The 27,770-nt window shown below is 43.2% G+C and overlaps 1 protein-coding gene across 2 annotated transcripts in view; it reads left to right on the forward strand.

The window, feature by feature from the left end:
• The window catches only part of LSAMP (limbic system associated membrane protein), a 298,176-nt gene that overhangs the window by 191,629 nt on the left and 78,777 nt on the right, over positions 1 to 27,770 (forward strand). For both annotated transcript variants that reach the window (XM_054270178.1, XM_054270179.1), the window contains exon 3: positions 299 to 424. In XM_054270178.1, the coding sequence (XP_054126153.1) occupies positions 299 to 424 (126 nt within the window). The remainder of the gene's footprint in view (positions 1 to 298; positions 425 to 27,770) is intronic.

Genomic DNA, 27,770 nt, shown 5'->3' on the forward strand with positions numbered 1-27,770 from the left:
AGGTAGGCAGGCAAAGTTCTGAGAGGTCATTTTATGAAGACCCCCAAACTTGTGCAAACACAAAGCTGCAGTTGCAGCACAGGCTGTTTCTAGCTGTAGACCCTTGAAATACAAACTACACACCAGTACATCCTACTCTGATGTAATTTCAGAAACCCAGCTAGTAGTGAGAGGGGTGCAGCCTGTGAGGTGAGTTTGTGGCTGGCTCTGGTTAATAGGTAGGTAACTGATTAGGCTAGGCAAGCTACCCTCCATAATTCTGCTTTTAACAATGTCAAACTTTCTCTTGTCTTTGCAGTTCCACCAAAGATCTCCAATATCTCCTCGGACATCACCGTGAATGAGGGCAGCAATGTGACCCTGGTTTGCATGGCAAATGGGCGTCCTGAGCCTGTCATCACCTGGAGGCACCTCACTCCCACAGGTAAGAAATCCAACTGGATTCAATTTGTGATCTGTACAGTAGTTCCCTTCTCTTCCAGCATCAAAGAAAATTTCAGTAGCAATATAGGCAGCTATAGAAAAGTGGCAAGAATCTTAAATGTACTTCAAGCTTGTTTTGCAGTTTGAATTCCCAGGCAAAATAACCAGGTTTTCCAAGTGAACAAATGAAATTACTTCAATAGATGCTCTGCAGAATTGGACCTGTAATTCTATTTAGCTTAGGTGTTCATCTAGTTGTCCCAATCTCTACCGCTGGTACTGCACAGCACAGTGGTGGAGATGAAATGCTGCTGGTGCTAGACTGAGGGAAAAGGATTTCTGTTGAGACACTGCATAAAAGAGGTTCTTTCTGAAAACCATGGGATTTGCTTCCTACTGATTTGCCTTAAAAGGGAGAGGCAAACAGTAGCCCATTTTTCATATTCATTTCATACTGCTCTCCACTTTGGCACACAGCCAAAAGTCCTGTGTCTTCTGAGGTGACTAAAGAAGGCAATTGATCTTCAAGGTGAGTGAAGAGCAGGATGGTAACAGAATAAAGGAGAACTCACCATCTTTGTTCTGCTGTCTGACTGTGCCCTCCAAGCTCAAGGATGTGGCAAGGTTGGGAGGAGAATGTCTTTGTAGTAGCCAGACTAAAAGGGGGTTAGCAGCTTGGGTACCTTCAACCCCTAAAGATTTAACAGTAGGATGAGAACAAGAAGTAGATTTCTATCCTTCCATATCATGTCCTTGGAGGAGAGAAAAACTCTTTATCTGATTGCTTTTCCTGTCAGATATACTTTTATCTAAAATGCATGGGGAAAGCATTGATTAGCCCCATATGAACAATCTTCCGTGATACTCCTACATATGTAAAGGGTTAAAGAGGATTTGAGGGAGGCAGAGAACAAACATTCTGCATATGCTACAGATAGTCCAGCTTTCTACTGCAGTTCAGCAGCCAGAAAAGAGGAGAAAAGTGAGCCAGAAAGTGTTGCAGAAAGAAAGTTGGAGAGAGAAAGGTAGAATGACACATTGGAACAGAGCTTAATCTAAGGGCTACATCCAGAAGCCCCTGGATTTGGAGCCTGTGGTTGAGATTGGGATTACTTAAATTCCTGTCTTGTGTCTTCAGCCAAACCAAAGTTCTCCTGAGCTTTCATGTATATGAAAGCTAGATATGCAGTCTGTATTTCTGGCCCATTTCTTGCAATACCAAGAGAAAAAGATGGGGAAAGCCTGCCAAGAGGAGGTGAGAGCAGGGCTGATTAGGGGAACACTAATCATCTGTGGTATTATCATCCCTACCTGACTTTCCTCTTCTGTTTTTCAGGTTTTTTTCTAAATTAAGTATGACTGTGCCATTTACGTTCGTAGGAGAAGAGAACTTCTTTTTTTCATTTTTAATTATGTATATATAGAATCTTCTCGCTGTGATATTTCTGTTCTTAAGGTTTACTTCATGTCAAATCTTCCATATTACCGCTGCATCAGTCTTTAAGTTCTCTTTCTTGTATCCAACTAAAAGATACTCCCTAGCTACTCTGTGAGCACAGCCTAACACTGAGTTAAGGGCGTTAAATCTTCATAAAATCTAAGATCTGGTACACATGAGATGCTTTCTTCAGAGCAGTGAGAAGATTCTTGTCCTGACTCATCGTTTTGGCTGTTGCTGCTTTGTGGGAGTTTTTTTTCATTTGTACCACCTATTTCACTGTATCAGACACAGATTTTTTTTTTCTCCCTTTTTACAGAAGTCTCCACAGAACAAATCCTCGCTCTGGCTATCCCTTCTAGTTAGCAACAGAACTGAAGAATCCCATCCCTACTCTGACTGTGGGGACAGTTTTCTTGGCTCTGTTCAGTTTTCCAGCATGTCCCTTCACATTTTTTCTCCCATGCTGTGTGTCTCAGAGGTGTTGCCTTGTTAGCATCCCTCAGCACCATCTCACTGACTCCTTGTGAATCCCTCCTCAGTCCTCCTCCCTACAGTGAAGCCTGCCAAGCACCTCCTGTGTAACAAACTAGAGGTTATGATGAAGGGCAGGCAGTCCTCAGTCTGTCACCTCCATGTGTTACTGATTGTGGTTCTTTCTTTTTCCCCATCTGAACCCATCTGCTGTCTTTTACAGATACAGAGGAACTGCTTTCAGGCAGACATCAGGTCTTTGAGCAGCATAAAGCCCAGTAAGACACTTGTCTCAAAATGGGAGACAGAAGGGCTTCTTTTAAATGTTTTCCTTGAGGTTGACAATTAATATAAATTCCAAATCCTTTCCAGAGCTGCTGCAGTTGGAAACGTGTCTTATCTTGGAATCTCCCTTTTCCAGAACTGCAAGGCATTTTGGCTCCATTTATGCGAGTTTTGAAGACATCTGCTATGCATCAAAGAGCTATTTTAGATCATTGTAAAGGTTTCTAAAATATATCTCTCTCCTTCAATGTTTTTCATGGTTAAACTTGTGACTGCAGAACTGGAAGAAAGAGTGTTATTGAGCTTGTGTGGGAGGTTTTGAATGGCCAGGTAGTGGAATTAAACCCGTATCAGGGGGCGAGAGGGCCAAATTACTTTTTTCTTTGTGTACTCTCCTCAAGGAGTTCATTAGCAACTTTGTCTGCTGTTTTTTTCATTCATTGACTTCATGAACAGAGTTTGTTGGCTAATTACCTGAGTTAGGACCACAGAAATGGTTGAATTCTTGTTGGCTGAGAAGTGGAAGATACAAATGCAAAGGGAAGGCAGTGTTGGTACTTAGGCAGGAAAGGTAGGGATGCGTGTGATAGTTCATTTAAATGCTGCAATCATAGCTTAGTTATCTGCTTATCTGGGAAGCTAAAAAATTGATTTGTAAATTGCTGTGTTGCTTCGTGTTCTGGTTCTTCAGTGAGCAGTTGAACCAGACATTTTTCTTACTTCAAGTCCTGATCCCCTCAAGCAGCCCACAGGAAAAAAACCTCTCCTAACCCTCTGAGAAAGCTAAAGTGACTGAGGTTGATGACTGTAGCACTGACACCTGGGAGGATGGCAGGTAAGAGGAGAAATAATAATTCAATGGCACAAGACATTACAGATCAGCTTTAATTTGATGAAAGCAGGAATGACATTCCTTGGAACGATGCAAGTCCTTGCTCTCCTCTTGCATTCCTCTTCAGATGATTGGCAGATTATATTTTGACAGAGAAGGTGGAGAGAATCACTAAGACCCTTTTCTTTTTCACCTGAGAGGCCGACATTGGCAACCTGGTCTGAGTAGTTGTGGATAATTTAACAGGCATTGTCTGGGAGCACAAACAGCTTCATTAGCTCTTCTCCTCTGGCCAGCAGAGCTCTTTTCTGGGATCACGGACCTGCACCTTCCAGCAGCAGGCCAGCAGGTCCCTCCCTGCACATAGTCTGATCCCTTTCCTGTGATTCAGGACACAGCTGCAGGCTTGTTAAGCCTGCCATACCTGCTGACTTTTGCCACCCTGGTTTGTGATGGTAAGCCTTGGCAAAGTCCATAAAACCGAAGATCTGAACTGGATTTGTCAGGAAATTGTGATGTGTTCAGTTAGAGTGGGGGTGAGTATTGATGGTGTGCTATTCAGGCTGCATGAATTAGCAGTTGTCAGCATTAGGAATACTTCACTAGGGAACACTCCATAGTCTCATCTCTTGAAAGGGACAAAACCCAGATTCTTTGTACCAAGAGTGGATGGTACCCTATTGTTTTATTCTCCTTTATATTAGCTCATAACCTGCCTAATCCATGCCCCACAAAGGTATAGATTATTTTTTGTCACCGAATGCAATAACCTCAAATATCCCATAGCTGCACCACATCCTGGACAAAGTCCCGACACAGAACTGTTTATCACTTATCACACTTACATGGTCTGTGAGGGATACCACAGGCAGCCTACCCATCTGTGGGTAGTTATGTTAGAAGGAGCTCTGTTTTCCCTGTACCTTGCACCAGGATAACAACTAACACAGCCAAGAAAAGACTCCAGTGAAATAGTTCAGAGATGGTAGCCAGTGCCTGCTTTCAAGCCCCTCTTAGTTTTACCTCAGGTGTCTACTGACTTATGTTTATTCAGGCTAATGTGTCTTCTCCCTGCCTGCAAGCTGCTGAGATCACAGTCTAGAGTATAATTTATCATTTCTCATCTCTATGTCTTATTCAGAGCCAAGCTAGGTGCCTGGTTGACTGAAAAAGAGCTTTCTGGGAAGAAGAAAAATTAATGTACATTCATATCCTTACCAATGAACTCTCAAGGGAAGCCCTAAAGAGTGGCCTCTTGTGAATCGGGTTTGCAGAAATATGAACATGTACAGTTGTTGCAAGGTCTCTGGATTACCAGAGATCTCACTGCCAACCCTTTTGCTGTGCATGGGCAGGCAAATGCAGAAGAAAAAGCCATATCCTGTCTTGAGAAGTTTATACTTGAGAGCTCATGAGAGCAGGACCATTCGTGTTTCTGCCTCTTTGCCACAAAGCATCAGTGACTGAAACCTTCCCAAGGGCCTTGCTTGTGGGTGCTCTGGCAAGTGCCTTTAGCAGCCATGCTGATGGCAGCCTGAGAGCTGGTGACAGGGAGACAAAGCTATATTGACTAAAGTTGAGAGATTGAGTTACCAGCTGAGGAACAAGCAATTCCCTTTTCCTGGAGAAGCTACCGAGTATGAAACCTGTATAAAGCCACTAGGTATCCCATTCTGGATCCAACTTCCTTGGCCTCCGCCAGCAAGGCCACTTGATAGAGAAGAAAACATTCTGGATTCTTCCAAATTCCACCTGACAGTCTAAAGAAACCCACTTTGGCTCAGAAAAAGAGCTTAGTTATTACAGTGGTAATCACAGCATAAGAAGAACCAGTCTAGTGCAAAGCAGATAAGTATTGATTGCAACACCCAAGTTTCATGTCACAGCATCAAATGAAAAGAGATGAGAAGGCTTGTCAAATATGCCAGTCTGATTCTCCCTAGAGGGTGCTAGAAATTCACATTGAGTCTTAGGGAATTTACCGTAGCCTGGGAAGTTTAGGAGGGATAGAGAATACAGAACTGTGCCTGCATGCCCTGTGTAATTGAGATGGAATACATATAATATGTTTATAAACAGCTGTAGAACTCATTGCTATGGAAAGTTATTTAAAGACAAGAACTTGGCAAGAGTCAACCAGCTTGTGTATTCCTGAGGATAATGTGAACAAATCTGGATATTCTTGTTATTCACAATAAAAATATTGAAAAGGATGTTAAACTTCATGCTTTGGGGCTCAGAGATCAGGATAAGACCTAAAGTGAAAGAGACAGATTATCTCACACCCCCGCTCACTTGTGTATTTTCCTCCAGTGCATGCCAGTCTCCTTGTAGAGCTGAGCATTGAAGCAACAGGAGACAGAGAGCTTTCTGAAGGCATGAGTTAAGAAGGCCATATAGGTCACAATGGGCAACTTTGATCATTATGTCCTGTGTTGGCTTGCTTCTCATTGCTGCCTAAGTCCAAAGCCTTGTTGCTTCACTTTGTGCTGCACAGGGAAACCCAGTTCATGCCCAAAGAAAGTAACAAGCAGAAAACCCTCAGCCAGAGACCACAAGTCAGCCCTGTGGTCAGTAAGTAGCGGTGGGAAGCAGATTTTCTGGTTATCTAAAGCATTTGTATTTAGGGCATCTTTCTCCTGCTCTCCTAAAACCTTAGTAAACAGTGGTAGAGAAAAGGAGCCTTGTTTTGGGAAGCATGGGGTGGGTTTTTTTGTTTGGATTTGGTGGGGGCTTTATGGCATTACTATGCCAGTTCTTATTTCACAACCTCCCCCCCATGAAACTGTCTCAGGAAACTTGAGGTTTACAAGATATTTGTTTAACAAAACAATTGAGGCAACTGATGGTTTTTTAAACAGATGTCCTTTTCCTCTTTTTTTTTTTTTTCCATTCTTTCATGTTCAAAATACTTTCTGATAAAACATCTTCCACAGAGACCTTGCACTTTACCTCTTATACACTCCCAGTTTGTTTTAGCACACTTTCTGAGATGTCTTTTTCTCTCTATTTAGTCTTCATCTTATCCAATATGTAGGGGAAAAAAAAAAAAGGAGGAGGATGCTGGCTCATAAAGAGCCTGGGAAACAAGCCAAACTTTCAACTTTTTCAGGTCTTCTCCAGAAGGCATCTAAAGTTGTTTCAACCTCTATTTGCTTCCCACTAACACTTTTTCCGCATTTCTTATATTTTTAGAGGTCTGTTTTTCCTAGGGCCCACAAGCTAGATCTACATTGCCTCCTTCCTCACCTGTAAGAGACTTAAGTTGTGATAGTTCTCTCTCCCCAGCACACTTTATGTTCTTTCTTCTATGCCCAGCCACATATGCACTGAACAGGGATCCTTCCTCTTGTAATCACCTTGCAATAATGCCCCATTTGATTACCGTGGGCTTTGATGCTGTTTCAGTACAAACACTGTTTATGCATTAAATGTTCATTTTTTAACAGCTTTTATTTCTCTCTACTGTCCCAGGACATAGAGGGAGAGCAAGCCCTAATGAGTATTTTGGCATTTCTAGGGAAATAGACAAATAAAGCTGTTGTGAGGAGGAAATTTACCCTGCTGCCTACAGCAGTGGTTGGAGAGGAACATGTGGAATCTTGTGGTCAGTGCTTATCTGCTCCACCTCTGGCAAGCTTGTCTGTGCTGCTGGCAAGATGTGGCAGTTCTGTACCAAGTTAGTTGCCTTCCTGCCACATAAAAATGATAAAAATGTTGCTCCTTGCAGCAAGTTGGAGTCTGGTAGAGTTGCCTCCTTTTTATCTTCTCCCAGATGGGTACCAATTCTACTCGGTCATGCTGTTAAAGTCTTTTCCATGGCGTTTTAAAGGCTGAGCTGGATTGTGCCCATATGAAAACTTTCCTCCACCTACAGAAAAGCAGCATTTTTCTAGTTCACCGCAGGCAGTAATATTACTGTCTTTGCAGTGCTGTGCCTCCATCCTAAAGCTTAATGATACTCATTGGGGACACTCCTGTTTAGCTGGGGCATCCAGGAACAGCTAGCTGCTTTTCCTCCCCTATGTCCATGAGCCAGTCTTGAAGGATCCCAGAGGGCTTAGATGTGGGAGTGAAAACTGAGCACCCCAGAAGATGAGTATCCAAAACCTCCCATAATTAATGATGACAGGAAAAGGAATCGCCATGTGCTTTGACAAGCAGGATAGCAATAGCAGCCTAATGAACTTTCCATTTCTCCATCATTCCTACCCATTCCACAGACCCATTAAAATCAAGGGACTTTTTTGCCCTGACTAGGACAAAAAGAGGAGAGGTCTCCTAGGCCTGCCCTGCTGAGACTCGTAGATGCAGGCCATCTGGCTGCCTTGCCTATCAGCCTTCCTCATTCTCCAGACACACCATTTAGCACTCAGGTAGTCAACTGCAGTAAAACAGTATCTGAAGAGGTTACTGAGTGCAGGACACTGATGAGGTGTGGATGTGTGTGTTGCTGTGTCTCCCTCTAGTGATCTGAACTCACAAGTCTGCTTTGGGTCCTTTGTGCCTGGAGCTGCTGGTTTGGGGACAGAGATTCCCTGGGTTCACCAGAGTAAAAGGTGAATATTTTAGGACTGGGTCCCATTCCCCCTGCCATCTGGAGGTCATATTCCCCATTGGCAGCTCTGTGTTTGCAGCTGTAGTTCACATCTGGAAATTTAAATGTGCTTGTATAGATACAGAGAGGTTGACTGTGAATTAAATAGAGAAAAAATTCATAGCATGTTAAATGGAATAGTTTCAATTCAAACATCCTTAAGAAAGCTAGCCTTAAGAAAATGAGGAGGCTGCAATTTTTTTCCCTTGTAGCTGTAATCTGTAAGTGGTTTCACTTAAGACAAGCATATTTTTCACTCTCTCTTCACAGTAGGAGAGAGACACACTAATAAAAAGGGAAAGTTAAGGTAGTAGCTTATGCTTCATCTGTGGTTTTGGGGTTTTTTTTTTCATTTAAAGGGAGAGACCACCATTTTGTTATTATGCTGTTATGTGACTACAACTGATCTCAGTGGCTGCACTGACTTCAGTGTGTGATATATTCTGCACTGGAGCCAGACCTAGTGTCTCATCTCAGGACCACGGTGAGCATGGATGACAGCATCTACTGCCAGGACAGGATGTCTCCAGAGAGTTTCCTTCCAGACAGCCCTAAAGCCTTCACCTCTTCAAGCATCTCTTGCACAATTATCCTACTGTCTCTTGCCTCTGTTTCCACCCCTACACCAATCCCAATCATGAAACTGCTTATATGTTCCAGCTATAGAGACAGCTGGAAAATAGTGTGAGAGAGAAGAGCTGGGTGTAGGGAGATGCAAATTATTTGCAAGAGTCTCCTGCATATGTAGATAACCTAGGGCAAAGAGAAAGCCAGCTTTAGGGGCAAGATATCCTGAAACTGCTTCAGCAAGGTCAGGTGTCAGTCAGCCTCCTGCAGTGTGGAGCTTTTCTCCCAGGCCTGAATACAGTTGTAGTGGAAGTGGGAGTCTCCCAGCTGAAGGCACTGAGCTATTTTGGTAACGCCAGGCTGTGACAGACCCTGGTGTTGTGAACACTTGTGCTCTGTTTGCTTCATCAGCCTCCCTTCTGAGCCTTTCAGAAATATGTCTTCAACACATCCCTCCCTTTCCTGTCTGAAGAAAAGTGTGAGAGACTGGAAACATGATTCAGGGGGTGATTTTTTTCTTAGGAGGTGCATGTACAAAAGCATTGTTCTTATTTCTTCTTCATATCCTCTTTTCTTTCAGAACAGCACCTGAAAAATACAACTCTTCTGATGTACTCTGTATTTTTTCATGCACTGGCTGAACAAATCATCCTTTCTCATAAACTCCCAGTGAATGCCCACCGCAGTGTTACTGCAGCAGAGGGGCTGGGAGGGGATGGGGATGGGGAGTGCAGCTCATCCAGGGGAGCAAGAGCTCTGGTCTGATGCAGCCTTTGAATTTCACACCCCATTTGGAGTGACTCAAGGCATTGGAAAGATGAGCATATCCTGCCAAAGGATCAGTACAATCTGCAAGGTAGAAAAATAATGCATGTATTGATGGTCTGGAAAAGGCAGTGATCATGGGAGATTTCAGTTGTATTGGCTGAGGGCAGTGGCAGATTGGAAGGGTCATGAAATGAGGACAGGACCATTTTATAGCACTGTATAGCACGTTCAAAGAGCCCACCCCTTGTCTGGGCTGGTATCCCAGAAAAGGCACCAGTGGGAGATGAGATTGCTGCAGCCTGGGGAAGGCAAAAGGAGAGCAGTGCAGTCTCCCAGGGGCTCCTTAGGCTCCTCATAAGGGTGCCTGTGGGTCACTGCCCTGTTGCATGTGCCTGGCTGAGAACTGCTGGCAGGATCATCCTAATTATGAGCACTGTAATGGTGGCCATATGTCACTGACACCCTCCTTACCTGCTGTGCAGCCTGTAGATTTGTAAAAGCTGCATGAGTATGCAGGTGCACACTGCTGCATGCATTATTTGTGAGCACTTGACTGTGTGTTTATTCGTGTGTTCACCATGCTGGTGTCTGCCCATGCAGTTTGCTGCACAGATAAGCTTTTTCATGTTTACCTGCCTTATGCACCATCCTCAAAGGCTTTCATTTCCTTTAAGGTAGAATTGTGAAACATAGCAGTAAGCATGAAAAGTAAGAGCAGAGTACCTGCCAATGTTCTGTGCACCCGTCCAAACCCTGGCTGTACATGCTAAACTACAGCTGCATGGCAGGGTCAAAGATTTAGCATTTTTAGAGTCAATCATGACAGGAGACAAAATTTCAGAACTTCCCAAAACTACAGAAGCTCAGGTCAGACTCCAAACTCTTCAACTCCAGCCTCTCTCTGACATACTCGCTTTTATCTACAGCATTTATCTGTGCTGTACTTGGGCATCTTCCAAGCAAATAAATAATTGGATCCTGCTTCTGCCTCCCCTTCTGCCCAAGGGACTTAAAGTTAATTTGTGCTGACTGTTGGGCTTTGGGTATGTGGTGGGTTGACCTTGGCTGGATGCCAGACATCCACCAGGCCACTCTATTGCTCTACCTCCTCAGCAGGATGGGACACGGGAAAAAATAAGATGGAAAAAACTTGTGGGTCAAGATAAAGGCAGTTTGAGAAAGCAAAAGCAAAGGCCACTTACAGAAGCAAAGGAAAACAAAATATTTATTTTTATCCTCTAATTGTCACCAGCAGGCAATCTTCAGTCACTTCTCAGGAAGCTGGGCTTTAGTACACGTAGTGGTTTCTTCAAAAGACAAACACCATAATAATGAATGCCCCCACCCCTTTCTCTTGGTTTTTATTGCTGGGAAAATGCCTAATGGTATAGAATAATTCTTTGGTCAGTTTGGGTCAGATGTCCTGGCTGTGTCCCCTTCCAAGATCTCACTCATCCTCAGCCAACTGGTGAGGGGGAAATGTTGAGACAAACTTGATGCTGTGCCAGCACCCCTCAGCAGTCCAAGATACCAGTGTGTTATCAACACCTTTCTATCTCCCAGTGCAAAGCACAGCACTCTGAGGTCTGCTGTTGGGGAAATAAACTCCATCTCAGCCAAACCCACTACAGGGGAGAGGCTGCTGTGACAGAAGGAACTCGGGGCACATATAGGTACGTGGTCCTTGTGCCGTGAAATCCAGTTACCCCATTTCCTGTGGGGAGATGTGCAACCATTTGACTGCTGTGAGGAGGATTCCTCGTGGCTCTTGGGAGCTCTCCAGGGGATGACACAGGGATACCCATGTTCCCTAGATATTTCTTCAGCAAGCTTCACCTCTGATGCCTGGAGCTGCCTGTACTGTAACTTGAGTGAAATACAGACCCATGGAGAGGGAAGTCACTCCTTGCAAGAGGCTGGGATGGGTCTTGGAGTCCACACACAGAGCAGAGCCTGTAAGGGACTTGGGAACAAAGAAAACTCACATTTGCCATGCAGCATCTCCTGCATGAGACCCAGGGAAGATGAGGGAAGGAGACTGTTAACTTGAACAGACAAAAGTAATTAGAGGACTAAAATAATAGATTAATGAGCAGGCAGTGTCAGGGGAACTTATTAATTATCAGTAGAGGATTTCCTTCAGTGTGCAGCCTGGCCGAGGGCATGCAAGATAGCAACTAAAACTCAAGTCCCATTTAAGGGAGTTGCTAAGGAATTAGCAGCACTGGGTGTCTGGAGAGCGATAGCAGAGGTTGACTTAAATGCTTCCTTTGAATCTTGTGTTCTGTGTGGCTCAGGTAATGGCTGGGGATGAGGGGGATCTGGGAAACACTAGATTGTATCTAACCAATGTTAATAATGGCTCAATAAAAATGCTCTGATAAGAACACATTAAAGTTGCACCGTTAAGCACTCACAAGCCTGGTAAGGTTAGATTTAAGGTTACAGATGCAACCTCAACTCTTCTCCTGCTGAGTGTACCTTAGCAGGCAGCCTCTAATTAAGGGGCATTGGGCTATTGCTCAAGTAATATATCATAACATCAGATAATGCTCTCTTTGGCTTCGGACAGGTGCACACAGTGTCTCATAATATTGTGGGTTTGTCAGTGTGTGCCTGATGAAAAAGAGTCTGTTTTAATTGTGGCACTGAGCATACTGCATTAGTTGTACTGCAACAAAGCTTGGTGGTTTAGAACATGAGGTCCAATTAGACTGTTGGGCAGGGCAATCCACCACCCATTCTCTCAGGTCAACATTTCACATGTCAGAAAGCTGTAGTCATGGAAGATGTTGACATTAATCGTGTTGAAATTGGAGCTTTCCTTTTTAAAGACTGATTTCTGCTCATTTAGCTCAACATATAGTGGTTTGTTTGCCTTTCTGAAGCATTCAGGCTGTTCACATGGTGAGGTGGTACTCTGTCCCATCAGACTGTGCCACAAAATAATGCCTTTCATCTATCACCAAGGAGGTAGCTGTTCATATATCAGGATGTTTTCCATTTAACATTCCTACATTTACAACTGTGATTCTCATTGCATGTACTAAGGTTGTGATATAATGGGAAAAAGATAAAATTTAAAGGGCAAATTTGTTCTTGGAGAGCATTGCAGAAGTGAATGGATTCGGTGGTTTTAAACCAGACATCATAGGTCTAACATCCTTGCTTAACAGCAATGCTGAGTTGTTAGCCTGCCCATTGAACACAAAGTTCTTTGAGGAGAAGCCATCCCTTCTGCTGTGTAAGTCCTTGAGACAAAAAACCTCTGTCCTTCCCTGCATACCCTTACTGCAGCAGCCTGAGATTTCTCAGAAGTCACCGTCCATGCATTCGGCCAATGTGATCTGCAGCACTCCTGTTATACCCCTGCTATCCCACTGCTTCTCCTTGCAGCTGTGTAGGGAAGCCTGCTTTGGTTGCATTTGGAGCAAATAGCCAGTATTGTTGGACTATGAGGTTTTTCAAATCTGTTGGGCATCATGTGAGCTGGAGTGCAGATTTGCATGTGAGTTGAGAGCATCTAAAGCAGTTCAGATGCCCTGAGCTTTATTTATTGCATTTTGGATCGCTATCTAAAGAACAGATGGGGATGGCAAAGGCAAGGGCAGCAATTTTAGCAGCAGCTAGAGATCTGTAGATATTTTTAAAGGTTTCCAAATGTGTTTTGTCTGTCCTCAGCAAGACACAACTGCGTTGTGAGAGCTGTCCCTTAGAGGCAGGTGCAGGCTGGTCAGAGTGGAGCAGATGCTCATCAAGAGTGTTACGTGTGAAAAAGAAAGGTCACATAAGCCCAGGTGGCCTTCAGGAGACAGGCTGGGTGGCCATGGGAATAAAAGATCTTATGTGCAAAGTATGAGAGAACAACTGTGAGGAGGAAAGGTAGGGAATTTCATAGAAAGTCCATAGTATGGTGAAATATGCTGATTAATTTCCACAGACCTGCACAGATCTGAAGTGAGCTAAAAATTTCCTTGCTTGGAGACTTTGGGGATCACTGAGCAGAGTTTGTTTAAAAGAAATGAGCTTCATCTGAGAGGTTTTGCAACTTGTGCTAATGAGAGTCTGTCTGTCAAACTTAAGTGGCATCAAGTGGCCCAGAACAAGGGCTCTTGGGCGTTAAATGGTTCCTACCAAATACCAAGTCCATTATCACGATTGGCTGTTGTAGCCCTCTAAACGGTAAAAGTGATTAAATTGGTCATTATGAAACACTAAAGATGCATAATTATGAAAAATAAGGTTTGAGTAAGAGGAGATTTCAGCTCACTCACTGCTTTGTATCTCAAGAAAGAATCAATGTAGAAATGTTTAAAAGCATCCAAGGGTTGCCCCTTGTCTGGTTTTCTCCTGACAGTCTGGAAATTATGAATCTGTTTGGAAGTGAAGGTATTTTTCCAGTCTCTAGGCAGATATAAAGGCTAGAGACTGAATGTCCCAAGTTCCCCCTCTGCATGAATGTGTTTCATTGTCCAGTCTCTCCCCTCCCTTTGCTAAGGTGAGGTCCAGTGCACAACTTCCCTTGCTCACCCTGGCACATCAGACACTTTTGCCTTTTCTGGGAGGGAGAGAGGGATTTAAATTCTCAAAGTGTCAAGCTCAGGCAGTGCTGCTGGCATGGGCAAAGGTATGTTTTCTTCTCCTAGGGAATCCTCAACTGTTCCAGAGTGCTCTTCTCCATGCCATGAGAGAGAGAGGCCTTCCAGGAGGCAGTTTAACAAAGGTGTGTTGCAAAAACTGAGTCTCAGGCTTTGGTCACTGTGCACAAGAGGGCAGGGGGCACTGGGTATTCATGGAACTCTCTACAGATGGGCAAGAGAGTTGAACTAAGAGTTGCAGAGCTGTCACACATTGTTGAGCATAGGGTGTTGTAGTGGTGTTGCTTCAGAGCACCCCTCAAATGTTGTTCTCCAATTAAAAGGCGGGAATAGCACCAGGCACAGAGCAGAATGTAAGCACAGGGGTTCTCTGGCACAGCTCAATCTACCCAGACTTCTTAAAGTTCTGATGTTCCTGGTTTGCACAGACCTTCAGCAGGATTAGATTATTTATTCATTTTACTGCTTTTTAGTTCTCTCCCTCTTTAGTGCCACCCAACCCTAGAAGAGTTTTATAGCCTCTTTAGAAAGAGTAATAGTGGTTCTGAGTTATGTACAGCCCCTGGGGCCCTCTGTTCTCATTGGGCTGCTGCTTCTCACCAGGTGTGCAGCTGCTGAGCCACCGAGCCAAGTGCTTGTTTCTCTTGTCGAAACTAAGCGGTCACTGGGGATGTGCTGGTATTTGCATTCCATTATTCCTATATGAGATATGTAATGTACTAGGAGATCATACCCAAAACTCTTCTGACCATTCATCTCCTTCATCTGTCTGTCTCTGCTCACCTTCCTTCCTCGTGTGACAGCTGATGTTGAGTATCTTTCAGGAACTTGATTTGTTTATAGATCAAATGCCTTTAAAAAATGATCAGACATTGCATGGCATCAGAGTGTGTAATTTAAAGCTGTAGTTGCTTTTAAGAAAATACTCTCTGTATGTCATTTATGGCATCATTCATATTCCAGAAGACAAGTAATGTCATCTGCATATCAATGTGAGATTGTGCGGGCCACTAGTCTGCTGATTTGCCATATAAAGTTGTGTTTTCCTCAGTACTCCTGTGGCTGCCATAGCCAAAATGTCTTAAATGGAAAGCCAGATATCTTTGCTTTTTGAACGGGCTGCATTCTTCACAGAGATAGAGTTGTAACACTCCTCTTGGCACCTACCTGTGCCTCCAAATCTAATGCTACTCAGCCAAATCTGACCTGTCTAAAAAACTACTTGAGTTAATTTAAACAGAGTGAGATGCATCCTGAAAAATTTCAGACCACTCTTGAGGTGCTGATAAGAGGACAAGTTGTGAAAATGATTTGATTTCAATCCTTAGATGTTTTAAGTTTTTTTCTAATTTTTTTCACAGCTTCTTGCAATTTACACAAACTTGCTGGCTTAAATCCACAGTTGTACAGGAAAAGATTATTCTCTGTAAGGGTGAATGTTTCCATGAATTCCGTTTATGGGAATGCAAAAGTATTTCATTATTGCAGCTCTTTTTCAGAAAACAGTGACCACTATGAAGTTCTTTGCCCACACAGTAGCTTGTAGGCCTTTCTTAAAATGTCTACATTTAAATTTCTCTGAAATCATGAATAAATTTGTCTAAATTTCCGATGTTATTGGCCTAGCTTATGCTAAATAATAAGAGGGTTGTGGTTGCCATTGTCTATGAATTTGACACTATGGGTATTTGTATCAGGACCTAGCTCACTTGAGGATTAAGCTGTCTCCCAGAAAACACTTCTTTGCAGAAAAAAAAAAAAATAGCCCAGATGCCTTAAAGGCCTTAATTTATGTTCAGGGACCAGAGAAACTAGAGAGCTTGCAGGAGAGAATGAGTCAAAAACTGATCTGGATTTCACGTGTGGAACCTTTTCCCAGCATATTTCATCTTATAATTTGTCCTGTGAGCCCCAGCTGCAGGTTAATCAGTTGCTCTGGACAAGGATGGTTAGATGACAAAAAGTGTGTGTGTGGAAAACTCAGGTTTTTAACCAAAGAGATTTTGGTATCATTTGGAAAGGCCTCAAGACCTCCTCAAAGTTTACAGCCTTCATGGCCAGCATTTCAGTGTCTGGGAATTGTACCTAATGAGGGAAGCTGCATGTTTTCACCCCCAAATTGAATAAACTATTGGCAAACACTGCCCTGTGACTGTGGTCCGACTGATATTTGCTGTCATTTTGCTGAACTTTATCACATCACTCCATTTTGCAATTCCTGTTTTAATCTAGTGGTTATACAATGTCAACAAAACTAGGCGGGAATGTTGCAAATTCCTGTTTCCACCTGTCAAACCCTAGCTTGGAAATTCAATTTTAAGGTTGTAAATAGAATCCACTTGGACTTGCCTTCACATTGCTGTGGCAAATGGTGTGCATTGTCTTTATGATGCTGGAAATAGCTTCACAAGGAGACAGCCTTGTTCTGGAGAGCTGTCCAGGAGAGACTTTTTGAAAGTGACTTTAAATATAAAAGTACCATCAAAATACTAATGGCAGCAAAGGCTATTAGTTTAGCTAGATAGTCTGCAAACTCAAAGGCCCCCCTCCTAGCTCTTGTTTGGTAGACATCAACCTAGCAGAGGAGTACCAGATTTACCCTTCTGTTACTTGGCTGTTCCCTCTCTGACCATTTGTAATGTAGGCTCTCCCCTCTCCAGAATTCCCCATGTCAGGAAAAGAAAATGGAGAAAGGTACCCTTGTCGATAGCTCTTCCATCAAAGCCTGCCTCATTTATATGCAGGCAATAACTAAATTATGCCTGTGGGGAAAGGCAACAGAGACAAGCCTGGTTGAGCAGTTTTAAGCAATCCTTTCCCATATGCATTTTTCAAGTGTTCTGAAGGCCACTTTAAAAGGTAACTTTACTTTAAATTCCTGGACTTGCAGGAGTGTGAAGAAACAGGATTATTAAAACTATGCAGCCCCCTTAAGTATCTAAAAGAGAGTGCAGCTTGTACTGAGGTGTTGCACAGGAAGATAAGAACATTTGCTGCCTCAAGATGCTGTTCCCTAAATGGGTCTGGCAGTCTCCAAAGCATTTGTCCTATAAATGTGGTGCTCAGGACAGGAATATAGCTGGAACCTCTTCTCTTGCCAGGAGCTGGAAGCTTTGGGGCTATGAGAGTGAAGGAGCAATAATTCTCAAAGAGCTTAGAGCAGATGCCCATGGGGGAAAGAAGGCTTTGTGCAGGATGCCTGTCTCAAGGAGGAACCCCACACGTGGTGATTCACAATCAGCATCCTCAAGAATGAGGCTCCCTGTGCTTCTGCTTTCTTAGGTCATTAAATAAGCACTGCTCTGGCACTTGTCTTTTCTGCTCATATCAACATCAGAAACCAATATTCATAGCCTCTTACATCCTTTCCCCCGCTCAGTGCTGGCAGCTGTTCTCTCACCCCCTTCCTGCACTTGAGATACCTGCTGCAGTAATGGAATCCTCCTGCAAGCTCTTTAATTGAAAGGAATTTCTGTCTGGCCTGAAGATGTCAGGAGGCTGACGGAGACGTGTTTCTATAAAATGAGGCTTGATCTACAGTGCAACAGGCAGCATCTGGATCACTGAGAATCCTTCACACTCGCTGGCTTCATCCAGCTTTTCGAGGCTGGGGGGGCGTTAATTAAGGTGCGTCTGTCAGGGTGTGGGTGCTGGAGACCCCTCTGGCTCAGCTGCCAGCTCTCCCTCTGCAGCTCAGCCTGCGAGGTGCCATTGCTTCCTTTCCACATGGCGCGTCCCCTTGCCTGCTGTGCCACTTCCATTTCTGATTCCCATCAATTTGAAACAGAGCCCTGCTGACCCTGCTGACCGCTGCTCATACATCTCCCGGCATGGTTAATAATAATGGCCTCTGTGGGAAATGATGGGCTGAGACAGGGGAAGGACATAATGATGCTCTGGCTGGGGGTTGGCAGAAAGAGGAAAGTGAAGTGACAAGCAGCTAAACAGCAAGAGAGGGGTATGATAAAAACAAACAAACCTGCAAATGTCTAAAAATCCACAGCGATGGCATCCCTGAAACAAATGGGGAGACAAGCTTGAGTCCCTAAGGGAGAGAAGAGGGGAAAAAAAGAGAGAGAGGGAGGAAAGCGAGCAGAGAATCAGCCAATAATTGAAATGGCATCAGGGAAAAAAAGAACTGGAAAGCACAGACAGGCTTGGAATTGGCAGGTGGCAAAGAAAGAGGATGAAAGACAGAGAAAGAACATGGAGGAAAGGAAGATGTGGATGTAGGGAGTGAAACAGGAGAGTGAAGAGGATGGCTATAAGGACTTGACAAAGGAAAATAGGCAGAAAACAGGAGGTGGGGGAGCATAGAGGGGAAGGGAGGGGAGAGACCGGTGCAGTGGCAGAGGAAGAAAAGCAGAAGGGTACCAAATCAGGGTAGAGAAAGAAGAAAAAACAAGCTATTTGGGCTTAGAAAGAGGGAGGAAAGGAGAAAGAAGTGGAAGAAAGAGTTAAAGCGCAAGTTGAAAAGCCCCAGATCTGTGCCAATAAAGCTCACCAGAGACACAAAAAAGAGAGTTTGGAACCTGATGACACCTGATTTTGCAAGGCTCCATCAGTCCCCATCAGCTGCTTGGAATCCCAGTGTAAATTCCAGGGAAATATATTTCATTTTTGAGTAAGCAGAGTTTGATTTTGATGGAAAAGCTTTTGGCCCAGCACTGCAGCCCCTCCGCCCATGGCAGACAGCAGGCAGATTTTTTGTGGGTATTACCACAGCAATAGAGTGACCCCAGCAAGGAAAGCAGCAGGCATCTCTTGGTTGGGCAGAGCAGCCACTTCCCTGCTCAGTGTTTGCTGGGTAATTGTCCCTAGTGCCTGATGCTGTGGCAGAAGAATGTTTCTTTCTGTTGGTAAAGCAGATCAGTGCTGACATCATGCACTGTCAGAGATGTTGCTCTGATGTGCAAACAGTTGCTTCTGCCCTTGGCGCTTATCAATAACCAATTATGTGTTCATCTGTGTTTCCTGGCTCACAATTTTTTACCCCCACTCAGAGGAAATCAGAGAAGATGGTTAAATTTCCTCTCCATAATTTCTGTCCCTCAGCTGTGACTGGGCGGAAGCTGAGTGGCAGTTGTTGGAACAGCACTGCCTTTGCTGTGCTGCAGGGAGGTTAGCCAAAGCACAGGGGTGAGCTGTGGCTGCTCAGGCAGAAGTGTGTGGGCAGATCTTTGGCAGGATTCCCCACTCTTCTTAGGAACTGAAGGCTGCTTTGCAAGCAATCCTCTGTGGTCCTTCACTGAAACACTGGCACTCGTGTCCTGGGTTCTGTGCTCACGGCTGGCCCTGCCCTTCTGTGTGACACTGAATAAGCCAAGGATCTTTATCTGCACCCTTTTCTCTTCCCCAAAAGAAATGTCTCCATCAGTCATGAAAATTTTAGGTTTAATGTATTTCTAAGGCACTTTTGGTTTTTTTGATGGGATGGAACAGATAGGCATTTATAGTGAGCACAAAAATAGAATCATAGAATCATCAAGGTTGGAAGAGACCTTTTCAGATCATGAAGCCCAGCCATCCACCCAGTACTACCATTGTACCTACACCAGTAGGTGTACCGGTAAGCCATATCACCTATTGCCAGATCCTGGCACCTCCAGGGATGATGACTCCACCACCTTCCTAGACAACATTTTCCAATCTCTAACCACCCTAACAGTGGTTTTGTTTTGGTACTTTTTCCTAATGTCTAATTTTTTCATAATGTCTCATTTGAACCTCCTTGTCTCAGTTCAAGGCCATTTCTACTGATCCTCTTACTGCAGGCATGGTGGAAGAGACTGGCCCCCACCTGGCTACAGCCTCCTTTCAGGCAGCTGCAGAGAGTCATAGGGTGCCTCCTGAGCTGCTTCTTCTCAAGACTAAACAAACCCAGCTCCCTCAGCCTCTCCTCATAAGATGTCTTCTAAGCTTTTCACGAGTGTTCCTGCCCTTCACTGAACATGCTTCAGCACCCCAACGTCCTTTTTAAGGGGAGGGGCCCAAAACTGAAAGCAATCGTTTGGTTTGGGGTCACAGGTGCAAATACATGTAAAAATAAAAAATTTGCTTACTTCAGATCTTCCCTTGGTCAAATTGAGGCCCAAGAACAAGTCTGAAAAGCAACAAGAAAAACAGAAAAACAGAAAAAAAGTATTTATAAAAGATCTGCATCAATATTCATGGAACTATTTTTCGTTGCTACCCTTTTTCACAGCTTTTTTTTCCAACTCCTTAGAAACCACTCTTATCCCTCCCATCTTTGCCATTTCAGCTTCCACCTCTCTCATGCAGTGCTCAAATAAGCTCATTATTTTTTTCTTTTCTGGAAAAGATGAGACTCGTTAGTATCAAATACAAGTGGTTGTGGCACAGAGAAAAAGAGGAACCTGGGTGAGCCTCCTGGCTGGCATTCAGATGCAGAGATTTGGTTTTCAATTAGATAATGCTCTCTGAAAACAGGGCTGCTGGAGCACATGGGACAATATTGACTGAAGCACAAACCAATTCAGTGGGTGACCTTCATGCTCTTGCTGTGTAGCCAGTGAGGATGGCTGGTGTGTAAATGCCACCCTATCGGTATTCATTCCGTGTGACTCGTAACCAACCCGCAGCAGGGAATGGATGAAAGGCAGCGTTCAGGTATGTAATGTGATTATCAGGTGATACATCAGACTGTGATTCCACAAAGCCAAAGGGTCAACAGGACTGGAAAATGTATTTTGCAGCTTCTGGGAAGATGAGTTTTTTTTAAAGATTACAGTGTCCTCAGTATAAAATGAATAAATAAGTACCTCAAATAAATAGGTATTGTGTAACATGGTTCCCACCTCTCCTCAGCTGACCAGCAGGCTTCCAGTGAAACTACTAACTGTATAGACACCATTGTCCATATTTGATCTGGTTTGTATTTGCACGTATGAAATGAGAGCAAAGTTCTGGCCTCTTCACCATTTGGGGCATAGAGGAATTGGGGGGTCCATTCCCCTTAGCCCTTTGAGATGATGGTCTCCCTCACTGGGATCTCAAGATACCCTCCTGTTGAAGTCACTGTGTCTGGACTCCCAGGGGTAAAGGCAAGGCTGTCAGTCTGTCTGTCAGTCGTGGCTCCTCTCACTAGCATGACTGGGGGAGGTTTTGTGCCGAGCATTTACATCCTTACCAGCCTGCCGAAGGTTCAAGTCAAATCACCTTTGCCTCACAGAATAATGTGCCTTTTTCTCAGCAGTCAGCCTTTACTTGACCTTTGACTGGATGACCTGACTCCCTCACATATAGGAGGATGAGAATGGAGACTGTTATTACAACTGGCTGAAGTGCTGATTAAAGTTTTAGCAAAGCACACTCAATTGTTTGCTCCAGAGAGACTACAGCTGTGGTAATGCTATAAATCATTAACATCAACCTATTAAAGTGGGTTCCCAGGCATTCACACTGCTTCTGCTGAACTCCGGTATGAGGAATAGCCTATGATGCCAATTCCTGTATCAAAGATCATCTGTGTGATCTCACCAGTACCATTGTTCAGGCTGCTTGAGAAAAACCAACAGGTTCAAAAAGGGGGAGGCAACAACAGACACAGACAGAAGGTTTCTGGTTTGTAAATGGACACAGATGCCCAAAAAAAGCTGGGAGCCATTATCACAAGGCACCCGGAATAGCTTTTGCTGCAGTCAGTGAGAGCAGCTTTTAAGACAGACACTTTCTTTTCTCACAGCTCAAAGAGCAAGTAACAAAAAGAAGTAAACCTCAGAGCAGAGAAATGACCTCTGAATTTTCTCAGGAGAAAAAAAAAAGGATCTCTTGAACTGAAAAAAAGATGTGGCTGAGCTTTGTGAAGAAATACTCCTTCCATTGAGGGAAAAAAAGGAAATATGATAAGATTTTGCTGTAGCTAAATTTTTAGGCCAGAAAGGATCATCTAGCTTGGTTTCACACATAGCACAGTCCAGGAGGATCTGGCATGGCAATTTCTGTATCAAGCCCATAACACACATTGGAAGAACAGCCCATCTTTCACAAGGGCATAGGTGGCACCTCTGTGGCCTGTGCATGCTCCCCTCTCAAGAGGCTCCACTAATCCTGGCATCCCAAAGGCCTTCTGCCCTTCCAAACCAGGTTTTCTTTCCATAGAGAACTTCACGCAGCCTGTGGGGTGCATGGAGGAGCAGGGGAATGAAAGCTAATGAGGTAAAATATAATCATAGCACTCCTTCACATTCACAAGCTGCTCAGAGCATGTTCTGGGGATGGGCTGTCATTTGTCTTCCAAACTGGCTCGAGCTGGCTCACCTTTCCCCCACTGAAATGCTCATGATTTGAGAGCCTTAGGTGAGAGACGCATAACAGCTTCACTGCACTTAGGACATCATTGTCAATTTGAAGGACTGGGGAGGAGCCACTTCACCCGAGGAAAGCATTTGCATTCAGAGACTGCTTAAGTGCAGACAGCTTGCTCTCCATGGTCTTGAAGGAGAGCCAAGCACCCTTTCGCAGTTTGCCTGTTCAGGGAAACACTTTGAGTCTTAGAGTGTGGACAATGAGGGGAAAATGAGCAGGTGGTTCCTGGGAATGCACAGCTTTCTGTCCCACTGCAAACACTCCAACATGGAAGCTGTTCATTTTTTACCATTTCAGGTGTAATTCTAGAGAGGAAAAAGTCCTGCAAATAGATGAGGACAGGAAATTCTAGCCTTGAGGAGGGTCCCATGTAGCCAACAGTGGGTGTTTAAAGTGAACACTAAATGGAGTTGGAAACAGAACATTCTGAAGGGAGCATCTGTTTCTGTTTTGGGCTGTTTCACTGCATTTATATGTGTGCATTTTATGAGAGTCTGACTTTGTATCTTCCTGTATCCTAACTTCAGAGCAGTGGGATCTGCTGTGAGCAGTAATGTAGAAATTGGAAAAGAAAGTGCAACTGGGTGTGTGCTGTGCCCTGAAGAGCCAGGGATCAGATAGTGCACAGGAAAATAGATCAAACAGAAAAAATCAAGAGCTCCATCAAGAAGGGGATAGACAGGAAGCCTTTGCATAAGTTGGAGAGAAATTTGATATGTTAGATCATTGGAAGAAATGTTCATTTGTGTGCAACCATACACAGTTATGTGTATGGTTGCACATATATATATGTGCATATATATATATGCACCCATATATATATATACCTGCTTCAGCTTGCTTAAAGAAATGGAACACCTGGAAAGTATTTCATGCTGGAAAGTCAAAGATGGCTCTAGGTTGTCATTCTTAGCTTTATCTGTCAGAGCTGCCCAGCTGTTTGCCCTCTATGAGCCAGGGTTGTCTGGTTTTTTTTTGGGACAGTGAAGACCAAGGTGCATCCTCTCATGTACACAAAGGTCTCGTGGATCTCCCTCTCTCACAGTAACCTGAAAAAGGAACACTTCTTTGAAAGTGTGAAGTGTACTGACTTCTGAAAATCTTTGCAGCTTTCCTACTGAATGCTTGGGTTGAACACCATTAGAAGGCAGAGCAAATCACTTGACTGGATTTCTGTGATGTCACTGAGTGGAAATTGCTATTGTCACAGTTTACTGCTACTATTTTGTGCCTACCTATTTATTTATCATCTAGGGATCTCAGAGTGGTTTACAATAAGGTGCTGTCTTGCTGTTAATCCATGAGACAGGGAGCCGGTTATTTCTGATTCTAAATCTAGCTCTATCCAAATTACAAGTGTCTGTCTAACAAGTTTCTTCCCTTGTTAGTGCCTCTGGAAGCAGGGACTGTTCCCTTGCATCCATCTAGAGCTGACCAAGCCCCTTGGACAGGGCATGCTCCTGCTACCTAGTACAGCTGGTATGAAGCAAGGAGAAGCTGGAAGCTGTGATGTTTTAGAAATCTCACCTATTCTGTGTATTTTTCATAGCTACGTCCTGCTGCCTTGGCAGCAGTATGAATAACTGCAAGGAAATGAGGTGAAGCTCATGGCTATCCTTTAGAACTTGAGATGCTCCAAAGGGGCAGCTCCACTTGAAGCATGTGAATGATCTCCCCATAGCCAGCATGGAGTCACACTAGTGTTTACAGTCATTCCCTGGACTCTGGAAGTGCTGTAGATCTCATAGGAGGGAGCAGGGCTGGCATTTATGTGGGCAGTTTAAGCCTGATGGGGCAAACAGTGAAGACACTGAAGCAAATGTATCTGGATAGACCCAGTTGTACGTGGGCACATTTAATACATAAGCCATGTTGCCTTAAGCAGGTTCAAATCTCAGGTTTTATACTGTAATTTTCCTCACTGTGTGATAATGCAATTTAGTGGATAGACTTAATACAAAGCTGTTAGCTAATTTGGAATTTTTAGGGGCATTAGTAAATTTGAGAATTAATCTATTTTGAAGATTCCAAGCTTATTAAAATTTGGGATTTAGGATAGGCTTGTCACAAGACAAATTATCTTGAAAGTCAGAAGTAGAAAAGGATGTTCAAGGAGAGATGCATATTACTATACCAACAACACAGAGAGCCAGTGTTGAATGTGTACATTCCCTGTCTCCCAGATCTTCTTCCGACTTTGAGCAAGATGTCTGAGTGGTAAGAAATAAGATATTGGTGGACCACAGATAATCTTACTATACCATTAACATAAAAAGGGCAGAAATAGCTGAGAAGTATTCCCTGATTTAGAGTAATATTTGTGAAATGGAGATTTACAATCTCTGTTCTGAAAATAGTTGTATATAACTGAGTCATGATGGAGAATGCTTAACAACTTGGATAGAGTAAGCCTGCCACTATTCCCACATGAGGACTTCTCCCCTGCTGTGTGACCACAGATATTCCAGCAAGAGCATTTTGAACAGACCTACAAGTCCTTTCCCACAAGCATTCAGACTGCTCAGGAGCATACTGCAGGTGTCTGTCCGAAGAACAGACCATGGAAGAAATTGATGATTTGGAGGAATTCTCAGTGTTAGCAGAGTTACTATGTGATAATTAGATAAATGAGTAATCAATCAAAAGCTAACGATGGCACCAGAAGCTGTTGGAAAGATAGGACAGCATTAGAAAGACCCTTCAGGTCTTTGAAGCAGAACATTTCTTGCAAACAGTCACCTTCCCTTCAGGTACCAACAATAACTTTCTAAAGCTGTGGGTAGATGATAAACTCTGAGAATTCTCAGTACTATCCCTGGAAAACTGATTTTTATTCAGGCTTGACCTCTGAACCTTAGAGAGTCTGGGCAAATATGGGTTTTAATATTTGGTATGGAACTTCACGTTCAATAGATTACCTTTTTTTTCTAACCAGCTGGACTGCCTCTCCAGGAAAGCAACCAGCATTTTTTTTGTTGAATGATTAGGTAATGAATGAAAGTGATTAATTGAAGAAGAGAGGATGGTGGCTTTTTTTTTTTTTTTTTTTTTGTTTGAGAGAAGGAAATGCCTTTGACAGGTATTGAGAGAAAAGCGTAAAGTCTTGCATCCAGAAATAATGGATTAAGTACCAAGAGAAGCAGGAGAGTAACACTTACCTAGCTTTGAGAGAGAAACAAAATCCCAAAAGGGACACAAAAGGGACTTGTAGCAGGTTGTCAGCAAGCTGAAAACAGCAGCAATGCTTGATGACCAGTGGTACTTATATTTATTTTAGGCTAAGAGATACAGGAGAGGTAGTTTTTTGTGGTGGGGGGTTTTATGGTTTGGTTTTGTTATCTTTTAAGAGGATTAATTTTTTTTCTTGAAAGCTATTTCTGGTTTGCAAAATTAAAAATGGAGTAGATTCTTTTATAATACTTTGAAAAGGAACTTTTAATAATATTTTTTCCTATACATCTTTTTATTTCCCTCATCATTTAATGTGGTAAAATAGTAATATATGCATGTTCTGTATTTGTATATGTTTCCACTTTCCACTCTCTAATTTTTGGGAACATCTCTATTTCTGAATTACTTAAAAACTCTTCATTATACAATAACTTCAGAAGTTAAGAGGGTTAGAAAGCTAAAACCAAAACATTTGAGTTGGAGGAAAAAGCAAAGGTAAAAAAAAGATGTGTATCAATTCAGCATAAATAGAAATGGAAGATGGGCAAAGGGAAAGAGAGAAATGCAAGAATGATATGTTTCAATTTTTTTTAATGAGTATTTTTAAAAATACTTTTGAGCTTGTAACAAGTTTTCTAACAAAATAGCTTTCCTTGTGGAAAAAAGATCATGCAAGTGATAGTACATCAGCTGTGGAAAATCAGGTTTTTCAGGAGTACCATTCTGCTGGAGAATTTTGTCTGGCTGTAGAGGACAACAAGGGCAATGAAGCACTGTGTGTGGCCTGAGAGGCTGCAGTAATTCTGGGAGCAAAATGGCTTTAAAGCTGTTAAAGGACAGAAATAGACATTATGCTTTACTTCTACATGTTCCTTCTTTGGAATACGTATCTAAGCCCTTCCAGTGTGCATTCAGCTGTGACAAGTGCTCTATGCAAAGACCTGGTATTGAACTAGGTAGCAAACCTTATTGTACCTGTGCAAATGTTGAAAATAAAGAGAAGGTGGAGCGTGGGAAAAGAGCACATCAATGCAGACATAGCCTTCCTGACTAGGGAAACCCATACCTCTGCAGCAAGGTGAGATTATTGTTAACCAACAAAGTATATTGGGAGAAACACTGCAGAAATGAAAAAATAAATCATTTTAGCATAGCATGGTGGGGCTTGAAATAGGAAGGTGAGAATCCTGACATTTGCTTTTGCATCTGGCATGGAATACATGACCCCATATAAACAGCACCCCTTCTTTGTGCCTCAGTTTCCTTAACCATAAAAAGATATTAATTCATTTTTAGAGCACTTTGGGCTGCATGTCTGAAAAGCCCTGTGCAAGAGCTACCTAAGAATTATTTATCAAAAATGACAGCAACTCGTGTTCGCTTTGCACTTTCCTCTATTACCAGCCCTTTCTTCACTCGTAGTTTTCCTTATTTATGTCTTTGCTTCCCCATTACCTTTGTATTAAAGCTTGCATCTGCATTGATTTTACATCACTGCACTGTACAGCAGCCATTACAAGTTTACACTTCTGAGAGATCCTTCTGAATCTTTAACCAATTGCTCCAAGAGCCTTGACCACAGCATATCCATCATCAGATAACCCCAACTGTGCTTACTGTGATGGAGTGTTAACTGACCACTTACTATCCAGGGAAAGGGACAAATACACTGGGCACAACTGTGTTCCTGCAGCTTCTAAGTCACTCTTCCCCAGTACATATAAGGTTTTTCAAAGCAGAGCACTGTTAGTATTAAAATGAAGCACTTCAGAAAACATTGTACTAACTTGGAAAGGTTGAATGGTGTTTCACATCATCAGGAAATGTTTACCTGTTAGAAAATGCAGGTCATCTAAAAAATGAGCTCCCTTGCTCCATTCCTCTGGCTGAGTGTTGATAAATCACTGTATGTGCAGCACACTCTGGCTTTCCATGTGCTGTAGCAGCAGCAGCATTTTCCATTGACTGTGGAGAGAGCCAGGCATGACAGCCCTGCAGGAGAGTATTTCTGGTTTGCTCACTGCTTTTCTGGGCATGGATCAGCCCAGCATACCCTCAGGTCCTCATCACCTGTCTTGGTAGGTGGACAGAATATAATTTTTAATCTTTATTTTGCTTCCATTCCTTTTATGCAAAACTTTATTAAAGCACCTCTTTATAAACAATGTTTGATATTGAGTGTGTTCCCACACAATAAGAAAAGAACTACTCAAGCATATGAGATGGGTCAAGAAGACACTGAAAATATTTACTCCTGTGCTCAAGGAAGAGTTTACCCCTGAGCTGTTT

The sequence above is a fragment of the Melozone crissalis genome, unplaced genomic scaffold (assembly GCF_028551555.1).
Source record: "Melozone crissalis strain CALT ecotype California unplaced genomic scaffold, PUWL_Pcris_2 ptg000008l_1, whole genome shotgun sequence".
Lineage (NCBI taxonomy): Eukaryota > Metazoa > Chordata > Aves > Passeriformes > Passerellidae > Melozone > Melozone crissalis.